The following is an 18,435-nucleotide window of genomic DNA, read 5'->3' as shown; positions in this document are numbered from 1 at the left end:
AAAGTTAAAACTCCGTGTTGGAGTTGTTATTTGAATACTTCATATCAAAACCTAGGACATCAGATTGTATTCCTAGAACCAGAAATTATGAAGAAACATATCAGAATGAATGAAAAGTCAAATGTTCAAATATACATGTATTGTTTCACACAAAATGCTTTGTTTCTATTATCGTTGTTTAGTTTGCATTCTGTATTTTTTTACGTCCAAAACAGTAAGCTAAACAGTAGGCCTACAATAGTAAGTTGAACAAGTAAAATAGTAACTTAAACAATAAAATAGTAAGTTAAACAGTAAAATAGTAAGCTAAACAGTAAAATAGTAAGTTAGACAGTACAATAGTAAGTTGAACAAGTAAAATAGTAAGTTAAACAAGTAAAATAGTAAGTTAAACAGAAAAATAGTAAGCTAAACAGTAAAATAGTAAGCTAAACAGTAAAATAGTAAGTTAAACAATAAAATAGTAAGTTAAACAGTAAAATAGTAAATTAAACAGGAAAATAGTAAGTTAAACAATAAAATAGTAAGTTAAACAGTAAAATAGTAAATTAAACAATAAAATAGTAAGTTAAACAATAAAATAGTAAGTTAAACAGTAAAATAGTAAATTCAAGGTTAGGGTTAACAAAAAAAAAATCTGTCTTCACTGAGTTTTGAACTCGGGACCTCTTGGTTAGAAAGCCAAGCTTTATCACTCACCCACCACGCTTAAGTGATTAAAAAATTGTTTTCCAGAAATCTTTTCAATCCTATTTCGCTAGTTTTTCTTGAGCTAGAACTGTCAATTGTTCCCCCAATATATTATAGTTTCAGACAGTCAATCTTCAATTATGAACAATTTCCAATTTACTTGTGGTCTGAATTCCGAGATCTTCGTTCTTTGAGATCAACATTTTAAAACGGATCTCATTCTGACAACTCGCTTATGCTCCTATAGTAGAGACCAAGAATTTCTAATGTCTTGACCGCGGCGGGTGTATTGCAATGAGCACTGTAAATGATCATGAACTATATACAATTTCTCAATACCTTTGACTGCTCTGAATTTATCTTAGAAAATACAGATGTTACTTTAAAGAAAGAAGATGATTACGTTCTACTCGTAACCCTAGGTCAATCTAGTCATACATGTTAACCAATGACTTAAATTCTGCCAAGTCATTGGTTTTCCTGGATGACTCAGGCAACCCATTCTATGCTCTTATATCACTAGGGAAGAAGGGACATTTGTACTTATTTGTCCTTGCATATAGAGTGCGTCCGCTATTGTGTCTCTGTTTGTGTCTTTCTGAGCATTTTATTACATTTTGTTTTTGTATTTGAAAATTATGGTTTAGTGTTTTATGCATAATTATTACGAGGTCTGGGCGTCGATCCGTTAACAGGGTCGTTTTGTGTGGTATTGTAAGTGAAAGTATAATCTGAATAAAGCACTTTAAAAAAAAAATGTCCACCACTTTTTGATCGACCCCGTTGACAGTTACGTTACTGGCAATTCAGGCTATCGTGTTGTCATGACAACCTTTTAACGTAAATGCATCTCCTGATAATTAACTTAAACGTATTGTAGCATTACCTCCCTTGCTAACAAAGGGGAAACACAAATAAATTGCAATTTGATGCATTCAAATACAAAGAGATACAATCATTGCTGGGCTTTCAACCATGTTCAACCTCTGCTTAACTGCTATTGATATACAACCCCTCATCAACCACTTTATCCGATAGTGAGCTCGACTGTATCAGAACATGACATGAAAATAAATGGGGAACATTTCGGGCTAATTAAATAGATGCGTGTATATGTCTAAACAAAACATCCCAAGATCTAATGAGTTGACTTACGTACACAGGGGGGGGGGGGGGCACTGTGGCTTAGAGGTTAAGCGCTTGGCTTCCGAACCCAGAATCCTGGGGTTTGAATTTCGGTAAAGATTTTAACATTCGGGATCTTTAGGGCGCCTCTAAGTCCACCCAACTCTAATGGGTACAGAGCTACCTTGAAATACTGAGCTACTTTGAAATTCAGAGCTACCTTTAACTACAAAGCTACCTTGAACTATAGAGCTACTCTGAGCTACAGCTATATTCATATTCAATAAATATAGGTAGCTCTGTAGTTCAAGGTAGCCCCTGTATTCAAGTTGTCTTTGTATTTCAAAGGGCCCTGTTTTTTTCAAGTTGTCTTTGTATTTCAAGGTAGCCCTGTATTTCAAGGTAGCCGTTTTTTAAGGTAACCCTGTATTTTAAGGTAGCCCTGTATTTTAAGGTAGCCCTACTGTATTTTAAGGTAGCCCTACTGTATTTTAAGGTAGCCCTGTATTTTAAGGTAGCCTGTATTTTAAGGTAGCCCTGTATTTTAAGGTAGCCCTGTATTTTAAGGTAGCCCTGTATTTTAAGGTAGCCCTGTAATTCACGTATCTCGGATTTCCATTGTTTTATTTTATTTTAGACTAATTTGCGCGAAAAGAAATCTATAGAAAGGGTCGTAATTCTGAATGGTTTAAAGATAGCTTATGTTACTAATGTTGTGTATTATCTACCTTGTTTTTAATTACAAGTTTTTAGAAAGTAAAAAGGGAACATTTTGATTGTTTTTATTTATTATATGTGTCGGTATTTATTAATAGCGTTAAAGCGATTTTTATTTAGCTGACTTGATTTTTTTTTTTAAATTGCTTCATTATAAAGACAATGCTATTCAATATTGAAAGAACTAGTGGCAATCATTTCTCAGTATAGTAGACCTACGCAGTTGTAGTTAGACCACTGACTATCAGAGGGAGCCCCTTTGTTCGGCGGCCAATATCATAATTAATATTCCCTATGTTAGGACAAATTTGTACAAATACTTCTTCTTCCCTAGCGCTATTAGTGCATGGAATGGGTTGCCTGAGCTAGCCGGGAAAACCAGTGACTTGTCAGAGTTTAAGTCATTGGTTAATATGCATGACTGAATGCATGACGCATAGGAAGTAATCATCTTCTTTTTTGAAGTAACGTCTGTATTATATAAGATAAGATAAGATAATAGCATGTCTAGGAGAGCCACGTCTGCTTAAAGTCATTGTTAGCAATTTTTGTTTCTTCTTTATCGTTCTCATTTTTTCACGTTGAAAAGTTCAGATCTGTAATCCTATATCTGAGGTGAACCGCGCTGTGGGTTCCAGCTCAGGCAGTTCAGTTCATGGGAAGCGTGGTCGAGAGGATAAGTGCGCTTGAACTTGGCTACCTAGAAGGGGGCTCGAGGTTCGACACCCGACTCGGGCAGAGTTGCGTTTACTGAGCGCCTCAAGGCAGCACGGAAAACCAACTCCTAGATACCCCCTGCCCCCACCCACCCCACTGGTCCACAAATGAGATTGGACCAAAGCGCTCTGAGCATGCTATAAGCATGAAAGTAGCGCTATATAAAAGCTATAATAATATTGGTATTGCATGTTATGTTCCCAAAATGCCAGGTATTAGAATAATATAACAAATATATTTTTTATAACAGGAATACAAATAAATAAATAAATAATAACTTTTATTATTATAATACAATCTCTGTCAGCAAGTTTCAAAATTACTTTACATGTCAAATAAGGCTTTATTATGTCAAAAACAGACAACGCAAAAAGAAAAAAAAAAAAAAAAAAAAGCTTTCATAGACCCCCGGCGTACTACGGCTTTGTCTGTTTCAGGTGTGGCAATATATGTAGGTCACAAGCAGGCTAGTTTACGTGAAATACTGTCCCCATCTTCAATAGCCGGAGTCTAATATGATGTTTTAAGTTCTCTGTTTCTTCACATGCTGATCTTTCTGATGGCTTGTGTTCGAGTCCCCAATATTAGGGAAGAGTGAAGCAGCTCAATGAGTTGTTCTTGTGAAAATGTGTATACACTTTATTAGCTGAGACGTGCACTGCTATCGTGAATGTGTATACACTTTATTAGCTCAGACGTCCACTTCTATCGTGAATGTGTATACACTTTATTATCTCAGACGTCCGTTTCTCTCGGGAATGTGTTGTGAGCAGACTGGATCTGTAGCTAAGTGTGATCACTCACTCAATGTAAGAAACTCTATTTGAAGGTTAGTCATTTTACTTTTTTGTTTTCATATTTAGTGTCTCCCTTAGTCTCTCACTATCTCTCTCTCTTTCTCTCCCTCTCTCTTTCTCTCTCTCTCTTCCTCTCCTTCTCTCTCTTACTCTCTCTCTCTTTTTCTATCTCTCTTAAGCACTGAAACTAGATGAGAGACCATTAACCTAGATTAGAATCAAGAAAGAAACTTTCAGGTTTTAGATAAGCGAATCAATTTCCGTCACAATGTCTAAAGTTCAATTCTGAAGGTGTAAGTTTCATCTCCTACATGTCTAAATGTCTAATGTCCATGTCTAAATGTCTAATGTCCATGTCTAAATGTCTAATGTCCATGTCTAAATGTCTAATGTCCATGTCTAAATGTCTAATGTTCATGTCTAAATGTCTAATGTTCATATCTAAATGTCTAATGTCCATGTCTAAATGTCTAATGTTCATGTCTAAAGGTTTAATGTTCATGTCTAAATGCCTAATGTCCATGTCTAAATGTCTAATGTCCATGTCTCAATGTCTAATGTTCATGTCTAAATGTCTAATGTCCATGTCTAAATGTTTAATGTTCATGTCTTAATGTCTAATGTCCATGTCTAAATGTCTAATGTCCATGTCTAAATGTCTAATGTTCATGTCTTAATGTCTAATGTCCATGTCTAAATGTCTAATGTTCATGTCTTAATGTCTAATGTCCATGTCTAAATGTCTAATGTCCATATCTAAATGTCTAATGTTCATGTCTTAATGTCTAATGTCCATGTCTAAATGTCTAATGTCCATGTCTAAATGTCTAATGTCCATGTCTAAATGTTTAATGTTCATGTCTAAATGTCTAATGTCCATGTCTAAATGTCTAATGTTCATGTCTAAATGTCTAATGTTCATGACTTAATGTCTAATGTCCATGTCTAAATGTCTAATGTCCATATCTAAATGTCTAATGTTCATGTCTTAATGTCTAATGTCCATGTCTAAATGTCTAATGTCCATGTCTAAATGTCTAATGTCCATGTCTAAATGTCTAATGTTCATGTCTAAATGTCTAATGTCCATGTCTAAATGTCTAAATGTCTAAATGTCTAATGTCCATGTCTAAATGTCTAATGTTCATGACTTAATGTCTAATGTCCATGTCTAAATGTCTAATGTCCATATCTAAATGTCTAATGTTCATGTCTTAATGTTTAATGTTCATGTCTAAATGTCTAATGTCCATGTCTAAATGTCTAATGTCCATGTCTAAATGTCTAATGTTCATGTCTAAATTCTAATGTTCATGTCTAAATGTCTAATGTTCATGTCTAAATGTCTAATGTTCATGTCTAAATGTCTAATGTTCATGTCTAAATTCTAATGTTCATGTCTAAATGTCTAATGTCCATATCTAAATGTCTAATGTCCATGTCTAAATGTCTAATGTCCATGTCTAAAAGTCTAATGTCCATGTCTAAATGTCTAATGTCCATGTCTAAATGTCTAATGTTCATCTCTAAATGTCTAATTTCTGTCTAAAAGTCTAATGATCACGTCTAAAGTCTATGCATTAAATTAAACAACTTATATACTACATACATCTTTAATTTGACAACTATTTACATTTCGTTCCGTTCACATCTTTAAAATAATTCAAATGTTTATAAACTCTTTGATTTCAAATTGAAATGATCAAAAACAAAAATATTACACAGGAATAGCAAATGACGAAACAATTAGTTTTTTGGCTTACAGTAGAGGCTATCGAATTTGTTTGACTTAAATCACGTGATTCAGTATAAACCATGCTCTGTCTTATGAGCATTAGTAAATACATGCAGAATTAGTTTCTCTCTTGACCAACTGAAGTCGATGACGTAGTTATAATGGTTCTCTGGCCCAGAGTCAAGTAGGCCTATCAATCCCAGTTTTAAGTTTTTAGTTTCCGGAGATAATGACTTGTTCTTGTTTCGCAAAATAAGCTAGAAGCCATGACATGAAATTCACACAAGATTGTGCTTCGCGTCAGCATCTTAACAAGTCTGGTGTCTCTGTCGAAGCCAAGTCTGGTGTCTGTGTCAAGGCCATGGACAACCAATGATCCATTATTGAAAAACATGGCCTCGGTATCAGACAATAATACATTATTAAAGATGCGGCTTTAGTGTCAATTAATAATCCATTATTTGAAGAATATGGCCCTCATTGTTTCGACAGGACTCTGGTGTCAGAAGAGCTATTCAATGTTCTGTGTCTCTGTCAAGGCCATGGACCACCAATAATCCATTATTTGAAGAATGTGGCCCTCATTGTTTCGACATGACTCTGGTGTCAGAAGAGCTATTCAACGTTCCGCGAACTTCTTTTTTTATAAACAGGAACATCACAAACTTCGGCGTGTAGCACAGGATGAGCGAGCAGTTGTGGTTGACCAGCAGGGTCAGGATCAGCACCTGCTCCTTGATCGCGGGGTCTATGGTGATGAAGTAGGCAGGCATGAAGATGATCCAGCCAATCAGCGCCACCACCACAAAAGTGAAGAGGAACCGGCTCTGCCTGTAGCCAGTCCACTGCGTGTAAATCTTGAGGCAGAAGATCGAGCAGGCCATAAGGTTCATGATGGTGTAGAGAAGAAAGGCCCAAATTTGGGGCACGGGGAAAAAGCAGACGAGGTCGACTTCTTTCTTGGTCAGTTCCAAGTGGTCCTTTGCGACAGTCACTGGGTAGAGCGTGGAGATGACAGTGATTACGGCAGCCTAAGCAAAAGAAAAACATACAAACTTATACAAAGTGTAGTAAAGTTCCTCTTTCAGACCTTGTGGTCTATAGGTCATCTGTTCCTGTGGCTTTCGGTTAACAAGGGTGTCATGTGGCCAGCACAACGACCAACCGCCTTTACTAGTTATTAGAGCTGGGTGGACTCAGAGGCGCCCGAAGATCCCGAAATTAAAAATCCCAGTCTTCACCAGGATTCGAACCCCGGTCCCCGGTTCAGAAGCCAAGCGCTTTACCGCTCAGCCACCGCGCCTCCTATACAAAGTGTAAATGTATCAATTAGTTTGGATCAGTCACGTAATTACATTGGTAAGAGATCTAGACCAGCAACACTACATCTGTGCCATTGTTTTTGTTTAGCGCTATTTCATACTTTTAGCTTTCTCAATACGCTATGATCCTATCACATATCTGGACCAGTTGGGAAAATTGGTGGTGGTGGGGGTGGGGGAAGGGGGAAGAAAGAAAGGGAGATCTGGGTGGATTTTACCGTAATTGGGTTTTAAAAGTATTACAAATAGAACGACCTGAATTCAAACTCATGGCTTACGCCTCCTCTTGCCGACGTACTAACCACTCTACCACTTAAGTACTTATGGCTAGAGAAGATTGTATAGTTATATGTTATATATATAGTTATATGTTATATGTAATTATATGTTATATATAGTTATATGTTATATATAGTTATATGTTATATATATAGTTATATGTTATATATAGTTATATGTTATGTATAGTTATATGTTATGTATAGTTATAGTCTCTAACCCTAACCTTAACTTCAGTCAACAGAGCAAAAGTTGAACATGCTAACTGAGCTAAAGTTGAACATGCTAACTGAGCTAAAGTTGAACATGCTAACTGAGCTAAAGTTGAACATGCTAACTGAGCTAAAGTTGAACATGTCAACTGAGCTTAAGATGAACATGCTAACTGAACTAAAGTTGAACATGCTAACTGAGCTAAAGATGAACATGCTAACAGAGCTAAACTTAAACATGCTAACTGAGCTTAAGTTGAACATGCTAACTGAGCTAAAGATGAATATGCTAACTGAGCTAAATTTGAACATACAAACTGAGCTAAAGTTGAACATGCTAACTGAGCTAAAGATGAACAAGCTAACAGAGCTAAACTTAAACATGCTAACTGAGCTTAAGTTGAACATGCTAACTGAGCTAAAGATGAATATGCTAACAGAGCTAAACTTAAACATGCTAACTGAGCTAAATTTGAACATACAAACTGAGCTAAAGTTGAACATACAAACTGAGCTAAAGTTGAACATGCTTACTGAGCTCAATTTGAACAATTCTATTGAACATGCTTTGAGATTTGAGTTAAGAAATAACGCGCCTATAAACATGTGTTTACTAGTGATTCCCTGATGTTCTAACATCTAGGGTATTTTTTTCTGCCTTAATTGCATTTGTATTTATTATAAACATGGTTCTTCAATCTGATTTCAAAGATAGTTTGTGTTTACACACAAACTCAGAGGCGGCCATCAACTAGTCCAGCCAATGGTTCCGCTGTTTGGCAAGCCTTTCAAGTAGAAACACTGGAATTTTTAAAAACAAAGGGGAATAACTGTTGAAATAACGTATAAAAAGGTATTTACCAGAATAAATATGATAGCAATGAAAAAAAGGGTGGCATTGAGCCTGTGGACCAGGGCAAACCTCTGCTGTGACAGGGGGACCGTTTGTTTAGCTTCGTTGGACATGTAGTACAGATGGATAGTCCGTATAAACATGGCTGTGTACTGTACGAAGAAGCTGGCCAGGAAGATGTTAAACGCCGCCAGGCAAGTAAAATTGTTCCGGCGCACCAGGAATATAGGCACGTCCATCAACCCCCAGATTGTAGACAGAAGCTGCAAGACGTTGAGCCACAGGGGCGTGTCCCTTTCGTCCTGTTGGGTGCCACGGCACACGACGTAAAGAACCACCAGGGCCAGGATAAGGCTGACCACCACCGCCACGAGTGTGGCCATCGCCGTGGGCTGACGATAATTTAAAAAAATCGGCTCGATCATTGTACATATGGAGTACTTGTTGCCATAGAGAGTCGGCCATTGGAAGGGTGGGCATTTGGTACAGCTGTTATTGTTCTGGGAGATAATTTCGTTGTCTTTGCATGGCATGCAAGACCAACAACAGAGATAGACCTTGCTGTACGCTTTAGCCGAGCAGAAGGGTTGGCATATTGTCTTCAAGTTTGTCTCGTTAATCGGGAACGCTATCCATCGGAGCTGGAGACTTTCAAAGCTGTCCAACGTTCCATTAGTCACGTTATATGTGGCGATCAATCTTATATGGTAGTTCAGCTCTTGGGAAAGGGCTTCTTGATTACTCACGTTTTGATATATATGTATCAAATCCAGCCTTTCTCCAGTTTTTTTAAAAAACACGTCTCCGACAGTTCCCTTGAAGTTGACATTTTGAAGATAGTCGATGAAGAAAATGTAATAGGCTTCAAAGCAGGATGTTGCGTTTCGCCCTTTCGCCCCGGGGCAATAGTGAGCGAGGAAGTTGTGAAGCCCTTGGGCGTACGTCATCATAGTGTCACGAATGCTGCCCCAATTGGAGGTGGTGATCCTGGACGTGGAACTCACCAGAGGGTAGATGCAGTGCTCATCTTCTGCAATGCAGTTCGATTTGTTAATCAGTTTCCTGAACCAAGGGTTCTGAAGCAGTGACTGCGTATTTATCGAAAACGAGTCCACAGACAGCACTGAAGATGTAAATACTAAAGAGCCCTCGAAGATGTCCATACCCAGCCAAGCGTCGGTCAGCAGCCATATAAATTGACGTCCTAATCGCCTCTCGATAAGGGCCGTCATCAGTAGAGATGCATATTTACTGGACAGAAACGCCATGACGATCCTGGACATGCCCTTTTTCAGACCGCCAACCACGTTGTCAAAGTCAGACGAGTCCGTTACTTGGTACACCTCATGAAGACAAATGCCTTTGCTGCTGGACCTGCTACGCAGCCTCGTAATGATATCTTCTTCCGTAGTTTGCAGCACGATTGAGAATAGACTCCATTTCTCCTTCAGCATCAGATTCAGCATAGCCTCAAAGAGATCCCAGCTGGGGGACGTCATTCTCATGAAGGTTGGCTGTGTTTGCTGGACAAAGGGGCGTAACAAAGGAAAAAAGGAAACGTCATTGATATTAAGGAAACAATGAAAAAAAAAATGAAAACATGTTTTAATTTAAATTTTAGCATTGACCTAGCACACCGGCCTTAGATAATTGGAGGCCCTAGGCGAAGTGACTTTGGTGGCCTTAAATGAAAGAGAAATTTTTTTTTAAAAAAGGGAAAAAATTAAAATTATGGATTTTATTAGAAATCTAGCGTAGTAAGTAAGTAAGTACAGTAAGTATAGTTCCCCTTTCAGACCTTGGGGTCTATAGGGCAGATGATGTAAAGGTCATCTGATTTAGTGGCCTACGGTTAACGGGGGTGTCATGTGGCCAGCACAACGACCAACCGCCTTTACTTTTCCCCAACTAATGTCAGGTACCCATTAGAGCTGGGTGAACTCAGAGACGCCCGGAGATCCCGAATTTAAAAACCCCAGTCTTCACCAGGATTCAAACCCTCGGAAGTCAAGCGCTTTACCGCTCAGCCACCTCGCCTCCTAAAAACCTAGCCTACTCCAACACTAAGATTGAAGACAAGTTTCACTATTTCGTCTCTGAAAATCTTTTGACGAGTCCTGTGTGGGGCCTCCACCAATCTGCTGCCTAGTTTACCTATGTCTAAGGCCGGACGTGAACTTAAGTACCTTATAATCATACGCTTTTCATTTTTGTTTTCTCTAGTTTGCACTGTTATCACAGAGGATTTAAAACTAAAGGAGCGAAATGTCCATCGCAGAAATCTGCTATTTGTTTACGAGGATATATTTTTTAGATCTGGATTGCATTGCAGAGAAAAATAAAGAGATGATAAGAAAAGATTGATAACGATAAGGTGAATTTAGGTGAAGGAGAAGTTATTTAAAAGCTTGGGGGAAATGTTGGGGGGGGGGGGGGGGAAGGCGAAATAAAAATTTCAGGGACATTTCAAAGTTTAATAACTATTGCTTTTGGGCTATGAGGGAAGGAGTTTATAATTAGTATTCCGCAGTGTTACAGAGTGCAGATATTTATGTCTGCAACGTGGCAGCCTTGTTGTCATACAAACAGCTAGCAACGTGACAGACTGGTTGTCATACAAACAGCTAGCGCCGTCGCAACCTTGTTGTCATACAAACAGCTGGCAACGCTGCAACCTTGTTGTCATACAAACAGCTAGCGCCGTCGCAACCTTGTTGTCATACAAACAGCTAGTGACGTGACATCTTTGTTGTCATACAAACAGCTAGCAACGTGGCAGCCTTGTCATACAAACAGCTGGCAACGCTGCAACCTTGTTGTCATACAAACAGCTAGCAACGCTGCAACCTTGTTGTCATACAAACATCTAGTGACGTGACATCTTTGTTGTCATACAAACAGCTAGCAACGTGGCAGCCTTGTTATCATGCAAACAGCTAGCGCCGTCGCAACCTTGTTGTCATACAAACAGCTAGCAACGTGACAGACTGGTTGTCATACAAACAGCTAGCGCCGTCGCAACCTTGTTGTCATACAAACAGCTGGCAACGCTGCAACCTTGTTGTCATACAAACAGCTAGTGACGTGACACCTTTGTTGTCATACAAACAGCTAGCAACGTCACAACCTTGTTGTCATACAAACAGCTAGCAACGTGACACCCTGGTTGTCATACAAACAGCTAGCAACGTGACATCCTGGTTGTCATACAAACAACTAGCAAAGTGACATCCTGGTTGTCATACAAACAACTAGCAAAGTGACATCCTGGTTGTCATACAAACAACTAGCAAAGTGACATCCTGGTTGTCATACAAACAACTAGCAAAGTGACATCCTTGCTGTCATAAAAACAGCAACGTGGCATCCTGGTTGTCATACAAACAGCTAGCAACGTCACAACCTTGTTGTCATACAAACAGCTAGCAACGTGACACCCTGGTTGTCATACAAACAGCTAGCAACGTGACATCCTGGTTGTCATACAAACAACTAGCAAAGTGACATCCTGGTTGTCATACAAACAACTAGCAAAGTGACATCCTGGTTGTCATACAAACAACTAGCAAAGTGACATCCTGGTTGTCATACAAACAACTAGCAAAGTGACATCCTGGTCGTCATACAAACAACTAGCAAAGTGACATCCTGGTTGTCATACAAACAACTAGCAAAGTGACATCCTTGCTGTCATAAAAACAACTAGCAAAGTGACATCCTGGTTGTCATACAAACAACTAGCAAAGTGACATCCTGGTTGTCATACAAACAACTAGCAAAGTGACATCCTTGCTGTCATAAAAACAGCAACGTGGCATCCTGGTTGTCATACAAACAGCTAGCGACGTAACAATCCGGTTTTCACACAAACAGCTACCAACGTCACAATCTGGTAGTCATACAAACCTTGTAATTAAAGTCATTACCCCAATCCCAAAAGTTCAAAATCGGGATGCCAGCGCCGCCTAGAAGGATGGCTATTGGCAGTGTAGCGCGTTTGAAAGGTGTTCCAATCACCCCTATCACTTTGTAGGACGTCAGATAGTTCGACTCTCCTGTAAATAGAAAACAAAGAAAGAACATTCAATCTTTTGAGCATCAGGAAATTTTCTTCGCTTTAGTGCAACAGAAGCGTGGTGGCTGAGCGATAACGCGCTTGGCTTCTGAGCCGGGGCCCCGGGTTCGAATCCTGGCGAAGAATGGGATTTTTAATTTCGGGAACTTTGGGGCGCATCTGTAAAACGTAAATGAGGTTGGTCGTTGTGCTGGCCACGTGACACCCTCGTCAACCGTGGGCCACAGAAACATCATCTGCCCTATATATTGCAAGGTCTGATCCCCCCCCCATGGGAAAACAGGGTCGCAACCACACTTCTTCACCGAATCTGGGTTCTGGGCAGCTTTCTTTACAAGCTCATTCCAGTATCCCTAGCTTCGCTAACGACCAACCAGGCTTGCTTGGGCCTGCCTACTTTCCCCTTATCTTGCTGGTTCCAATCAGGAGCCTGCCTTGCAACATTGGTAGCTGGGTTTTGCTAGGTGTGCCCTATTCAGCTCCACTCCAACTTTTTCATTTTCTGTTAGTTTTGTGCGGAATGTCTGTCCGTTCGTCCCGTTTAGATCTCATAAACTAGAAAAGATAGTGAAAATCCGATATCATAATATTTTAGTCCAAGTCCATTCAAAGTTCTGATGCAACGGCTACTTTTTTTCTTTTCTGAATGCGAAAAATCTAATTTTTTAAATCACTTATGCAAGCAGTTTTTTTCATAAAAATACACACCACTTTTACAACTATTCACTGTCAATAGTAACAAACACGGGAGTCTCCTTAATAGGTATAACACAGTGGAAGACAACAATTAATAAGTAGTTTTTCATATTATCGCGTGAACTACAACTTTGTACATAGATAATAGAACACTGAACTAATGGAATTTTTTATTTTCTTTTACGGAAATGTTGTTTTTTTTCCTGAGGAATAAGAGATTGTCCCTTTACAAAACAATTAGAGCAATTATATATTCATTATAAGACATTAGTTAGGCCAGGTTCACATCTAACTTCACATTCACTTTCACCTATCCTTTGGTCTGTGGACCGCTTGGGGCACCACACAAGATCCGTCAACCTTCTTTCTCCATTCTTCTCTGTCATTTGTCTTTGATAGAATTTCATGAGATTCCTGGCCACTTTGATTCCCATTTAGAGAGGGAAAGAGAAAGAGAGAGAGAGAGAGAGAGAAAGAAAAAAAGGCTCTTAGTTCACATGTATATATATATATATATATATATATATATATATATATATATATATATAACTGCGCCTGGTGATTACATATGCCCAACCTGTGATCGCAGCTGTGTGTCAAGGATTGGCCTCTTTAGCCACATAAGAAGTTGCAAAGGGAAAAGATCGTAATATATATATATGTATGTATGTATGTATATTGTTGTAAACCTGGTGGTGACACAGATGGGGGTAGTGCTGTGTGTTTTTAGCCTACCCAAATCGCCACAGTCCAGCGCAATACGAGCGGTCAACCGAGACCAGTGACAGTGCACGCCAGTTCGGCAAGGACCAGTGTAGTAAATATCGCGCACGCAAGTCACGGCGAAAGTGATCAACTGGAGTGGTCAAGAAGGTTCGAGGCCAGTAGAGACACTATATAAGAGCGAGTGTGTCAGAAAGACTTCACTTCACGTTACCTCGCAATGTGACCAGTACGAGGCGAGAACCAGCACGGTGTGTGAAGTCAGTGCGGAGCAAGAGACTAGGTTTTTGTAAAGACAGTGTTAATGCTGTTGCTAATGGACCTCATTCACCAATCGTAGACAAACAACATTTAGCCACGTGGTGCTCTATCTCTTCTATATAATTTACGATCTCGTGTTTAATTCATGATGGCTGTCACGTGACAGTTTTTTTTTTCATTGTTTTATCAATAAGATCACGTGACTAAATGTTGTTTGTTTACGTTTGGTGAATGAGGTCCATTGTGATGTATTTGAAATTAAACTGACACTGATACTTTGGAGCCCTGAGTTGTGAGGTTCTTTAAGCTCGTTGTGCCGTGTGGTGCAGTTTGAAGAGAGCCTGTTCTTTAAGCTCGTTGTGCCGTGTGGTGCAGTTTGAAGAGAGCCTGTTCTTTAAGCTCGTTGTGCCGTGTGGTGCAGTTTGCAGAGAGCCTAGATAGTAAGGAGAGACGTAACAATATGTATATAACTTACCGGTTGGTGTATAATCGAAAGGATTCGATCTGGGCAGAAAACGTTTGACTTGGGTCATGGCAGCGTGCACGTTAGAACACATGTCAAGAAATACAAATCCAAACTTCACGTCTTGCAGCAGATCTCTGTCCTTTTAATCATAAAATAAACCTCGCATGTTATGTTTTTATCATTTTTATCTCTTTCTCTCCTGATCGACGCTACCATCGTTGATTTTGACCTCATTCAATTAAATTAATGTTTAATTTTATAAACTGTATTTTGCATTATATAAAAAAAGAACACCCCCTTTAATTCTAGACCAAATAAATCATCTCTGTCCTTTTAATCATAAAATAAACCTCGCATGTTATGCTTTTATCATTTTATCTCTTTCTCTCCTGATCGACGCTACCATCGTTGATTTCGACCTCATTCAATTCAATTAATGTTTAATTTTATAAACTGTATTTTGCATTATATAAAAAAAGAACACCCCCTTTAATTCTAGACCAAATAAATCATCTCTGTCCTTTTAATCATAAAATAAACCTCGCACCTCGCATGTTATGCTTTTATCATTTTTATCTCTTTCTCTCCTGATCGACGCTACCATCGTTGATTTCGACCTCATTCAATTAAATTAATGTTTAATTTTATAAACTTTATTTTGCATTATATAAAAAAAGAATATGCACTCACCCCTTTTAATTCTATACCAAATAAATCATTTTCGAATAACAAACGACAAAGCTGTTTAAGCTTGATCATAACAAGGGTAGTGAAATAGTAATGGTAAAAAAGAAGAATTCCATCGGAACGTGGACAAATAATTACGGAGAGAAAGAGTTAAGGAGCTTATATATCTTATATTTGAGCTGCTCTATGCGGACGATGCCGCCCTTCTTGCACACACCAACCAGGAGCTTCAACTTGCCGACTGTGATCTAGCCGAGGCTGCTGCCTCTTGTGGTCTGTCCATCAACCTAAAAGACAAAACGTTCATGTTGTTGACCGCTTGACCTACCCAGGCAGCGCAGTGCCCAACGATGCGCCACTGTCCAGGAAAAAAAAGGCAACCGTCTTACAAAGGCCCTGTGACGCTTTTGGTCGTCTCAGACTGAGTGTATGGCGGAATAGGTCTTTACACCTAGCAGCCAAAATCGCTCTTTATAAAGCAGTGGTTCTCACCAAACTTTTGTGTGGCTCTTTAGGCTCCTCGAAGCATCTGTCTAACGTGCCTTTACTTCACGATGGACGTACGCTGGCAAGACTACATATATATTATAGCTTTTATATAGCGCTACTTTCATGCTTATAGCATGTTCAGAGCGCTTTGGTCCAATCTCATTTGTGGACCAGCGGGGGGGGGGGGGGTATCTAGGAGTTGGTTTTCCGTGCTGCCTTTAGGCGCTCAGTAAACACAACTCTGCCCGAGTCGGTGTCGAACCTCGAGCCCCCTTCTAGGTAGCCTCTCGACCACGCTTCCCACCATTACAAATAACTACCGGTATGTTCTGTTAGTGGCCGGTGTGCACAGTTTAGAAGCATTAGTTTCCGTTCGACAGCTGCGCGGTGTCGAGCACCTATCCCCGCATGGACCCCGAATGTGATGGATTGATGATCTAGAGGCAGATCTACAACAGCTTGGGGTTATGGCGTGGAGATGAAAGGTCCAGAAGAGGATGGCTGCCTGGTCGTGCGGTTTGCGCGCTGGACTGTCGTTCGGATTTATCGACGGTCGAGGGTTCAAACCCTGCCCGCTCCCATCCCCCGTCGTCCTGCGGGAGGTTTGGACTAGGAAGTAAACTATCTTCAACTCTGAAGGAACATCCGAAATATGTAAAACATTTTACAGATCTGAATGGAATGATGTGTTGAAGCAGGTCAGAGACCTCCGTGGGCTGTAGCGCCACTGGGATGGATGATGGCGTAACAGAGATCCTCCCGTAAGCGCTATAAAGATCCACTAAGGAGCCATGTCGCCCTCATCTAAAAGAGACAGTTGGCGAGTTCTAACATAAAATTGTACCCCTACCCTGGCTACGCCCATGATATATACTTAGGAAAGGAAAATCCTCAGAAACATTTTGTGCCTCACATGAAGAAATCGGATGGAGAACTCGCACCAACCAAAAGGCTGGCGTCCCAAAGGCAGAGCACGAGTACAGTGGCTTGAGGATGTACAGGCAGATCAGCTAAAAGTCCGGATATGGAGACGTGTATACACATGATGATAAGTGAATACATAAAATGATATATAAATTCACATAATGATACATGAATGCACATAATGATACATGAATGCACATACTGATACATAAATGCACATAATGATACATGAATGCACATAATGATACACGAATGCACATAATGATACACGAATGCACATAATGATACATGAATGCACATAATGATACACTAATGCACATAATGATACACGAATGCACATAATGATACACGAATGCACATAATGATACACGAATGCACATAATGATACATGAATACACATAATGATACACGAATGCACATAATGATACACGAATGCACATAATGATACACGAATGCACATAATAATACACGAATGCACATAATGATACACGAATGCACATAATGATACACGAATGCACATAATGATACACGAATAAACATAATGATACACGAATGCACATAATGATACACGAATGCACATAATGATACACGAATGCACATAATGATACATGAATGCACATAATGATACACGAATACACATAATGATACACGAATGCACATAAATGATACACGAATGCACATAATGATACATGAATGCACATAATGATACACAAATTCACATAATGGTACATGAATACACATAATGATGAACGAGTGCACATAAGAATAAATAAATGCATATCATGATGAATGAGTGCATATGATAAACGAATGCACATAATGATGATTTAATGCATATAATGATAAACGAATGAACCCTATGACAAACGAATGCACATATTATTGATACATGAATGCACACAGGCCTAAATCTCTTTGTCCCAAACTTACCAAGTTTACTTTCATGACAGTATCTTTAAGTAACTCCATCATATGAAGAGTACTATAGATATCGTCTGCGAAATCTTCTCCGCAGATACTGTCGCCATCATAGCTTGTAATAGCAAACAGACCCCCAACATTCAGGTCCCCCAGATCTTCATAAGAGATGTCCATTGCCCGATTACCAATGATGTAGCCTTCGGCAGCTCTAGCCACATACAAGACTAACAACGCAGCTCTTAGATCTAGACGGAACGTCCTTAGGCGTATTATTTTAAAACTCATGTTTTCATTATAATAATTTAAGAATATCAATCTAGACTGATCTGAATAGGCTTATGTCATAAACGTTTAAGACAGTTTGATCAACATGCTTAGCCATCAGTTAAGTTTGTTTCATTGAATGTTTTTAGAACTTTGAATTACTAAACTTGGCGATTAAACAATGATTAGAAAAATAAATGTATTTAGATTCAATCTTTATTTCTTTTCTTAGCTAGTCCGAATTTTTCATATTTTGAGACTTCCTTTTAGTTAGTGCTCTAAGGTGCTAGAGACGAAAGCTGAGCTAGTTCAGTCATGGTTCAGACCATAGACTATATATATACATAGTCATGGTTCAGACTTATCTTATAAAATACAGACGTTACTTTAAAAAAAAGGTCGATTACGTCCGATGCGTGTTCCTAGGTCAATCTAGTCAAGCATGTTAACCTTTACCTTTAGTAAAATGACTAAATTTGGAA

At 39.1% G+C, this 18,435-nt stretch overlaps 1 protein-coding gene across 1 annotated transcript; it reads right to left on the bottom strand.

Annotated features, from left to right (window-relative positions):
- Positions 1-3,650: 3,650 nt before the first annotated feature.
- On the bottom strand, positions 3,651-18,139 carry LOC106052214 (metabotropic glutamate receptor 5-like). Its single transcript, XM_056025462.1, has 5 exons — positions 17,699-18,139; positions 14,678-14,807; positions 12,354-12,502; positions 8,456-9,970; positions 3,651-6,812 (listed from the first exon to the last, which is right to left on the bottom strand). Exons 1-5 carry the CDS (start codon positions 17,972-17,974, stop codon positions 6,363-6,365), a joined length of 2,520 nt encoding a protein of 839 aa, XP_055881437.1. The 5' UTR covers positions 17,975-18,139; the 3' UTR covers positions 3,651-6,362.
- Between the last annotated feature and the right edge of the window lie 296 nt (positions 18,140-18,435).

Source organism: Biomphalaria glabrata, chromosome 4 (assembly GCF_947242115.1).
Source record: "Biomphalaria glabrata chromosome 4, xgBioGlab47.1, whole genome shotgun sequence".
Taxonomy (NCBI): Eukaryota; Metazoa; Mollusca; class Gastropoda; family Planorbidae; genus Biomphalaria; species Biomphalaria glabrata.
Note: the sequence above shows the minus strand (reverse complement) of the source record. Positions and strands in the feature narration are given on the sequence as shown.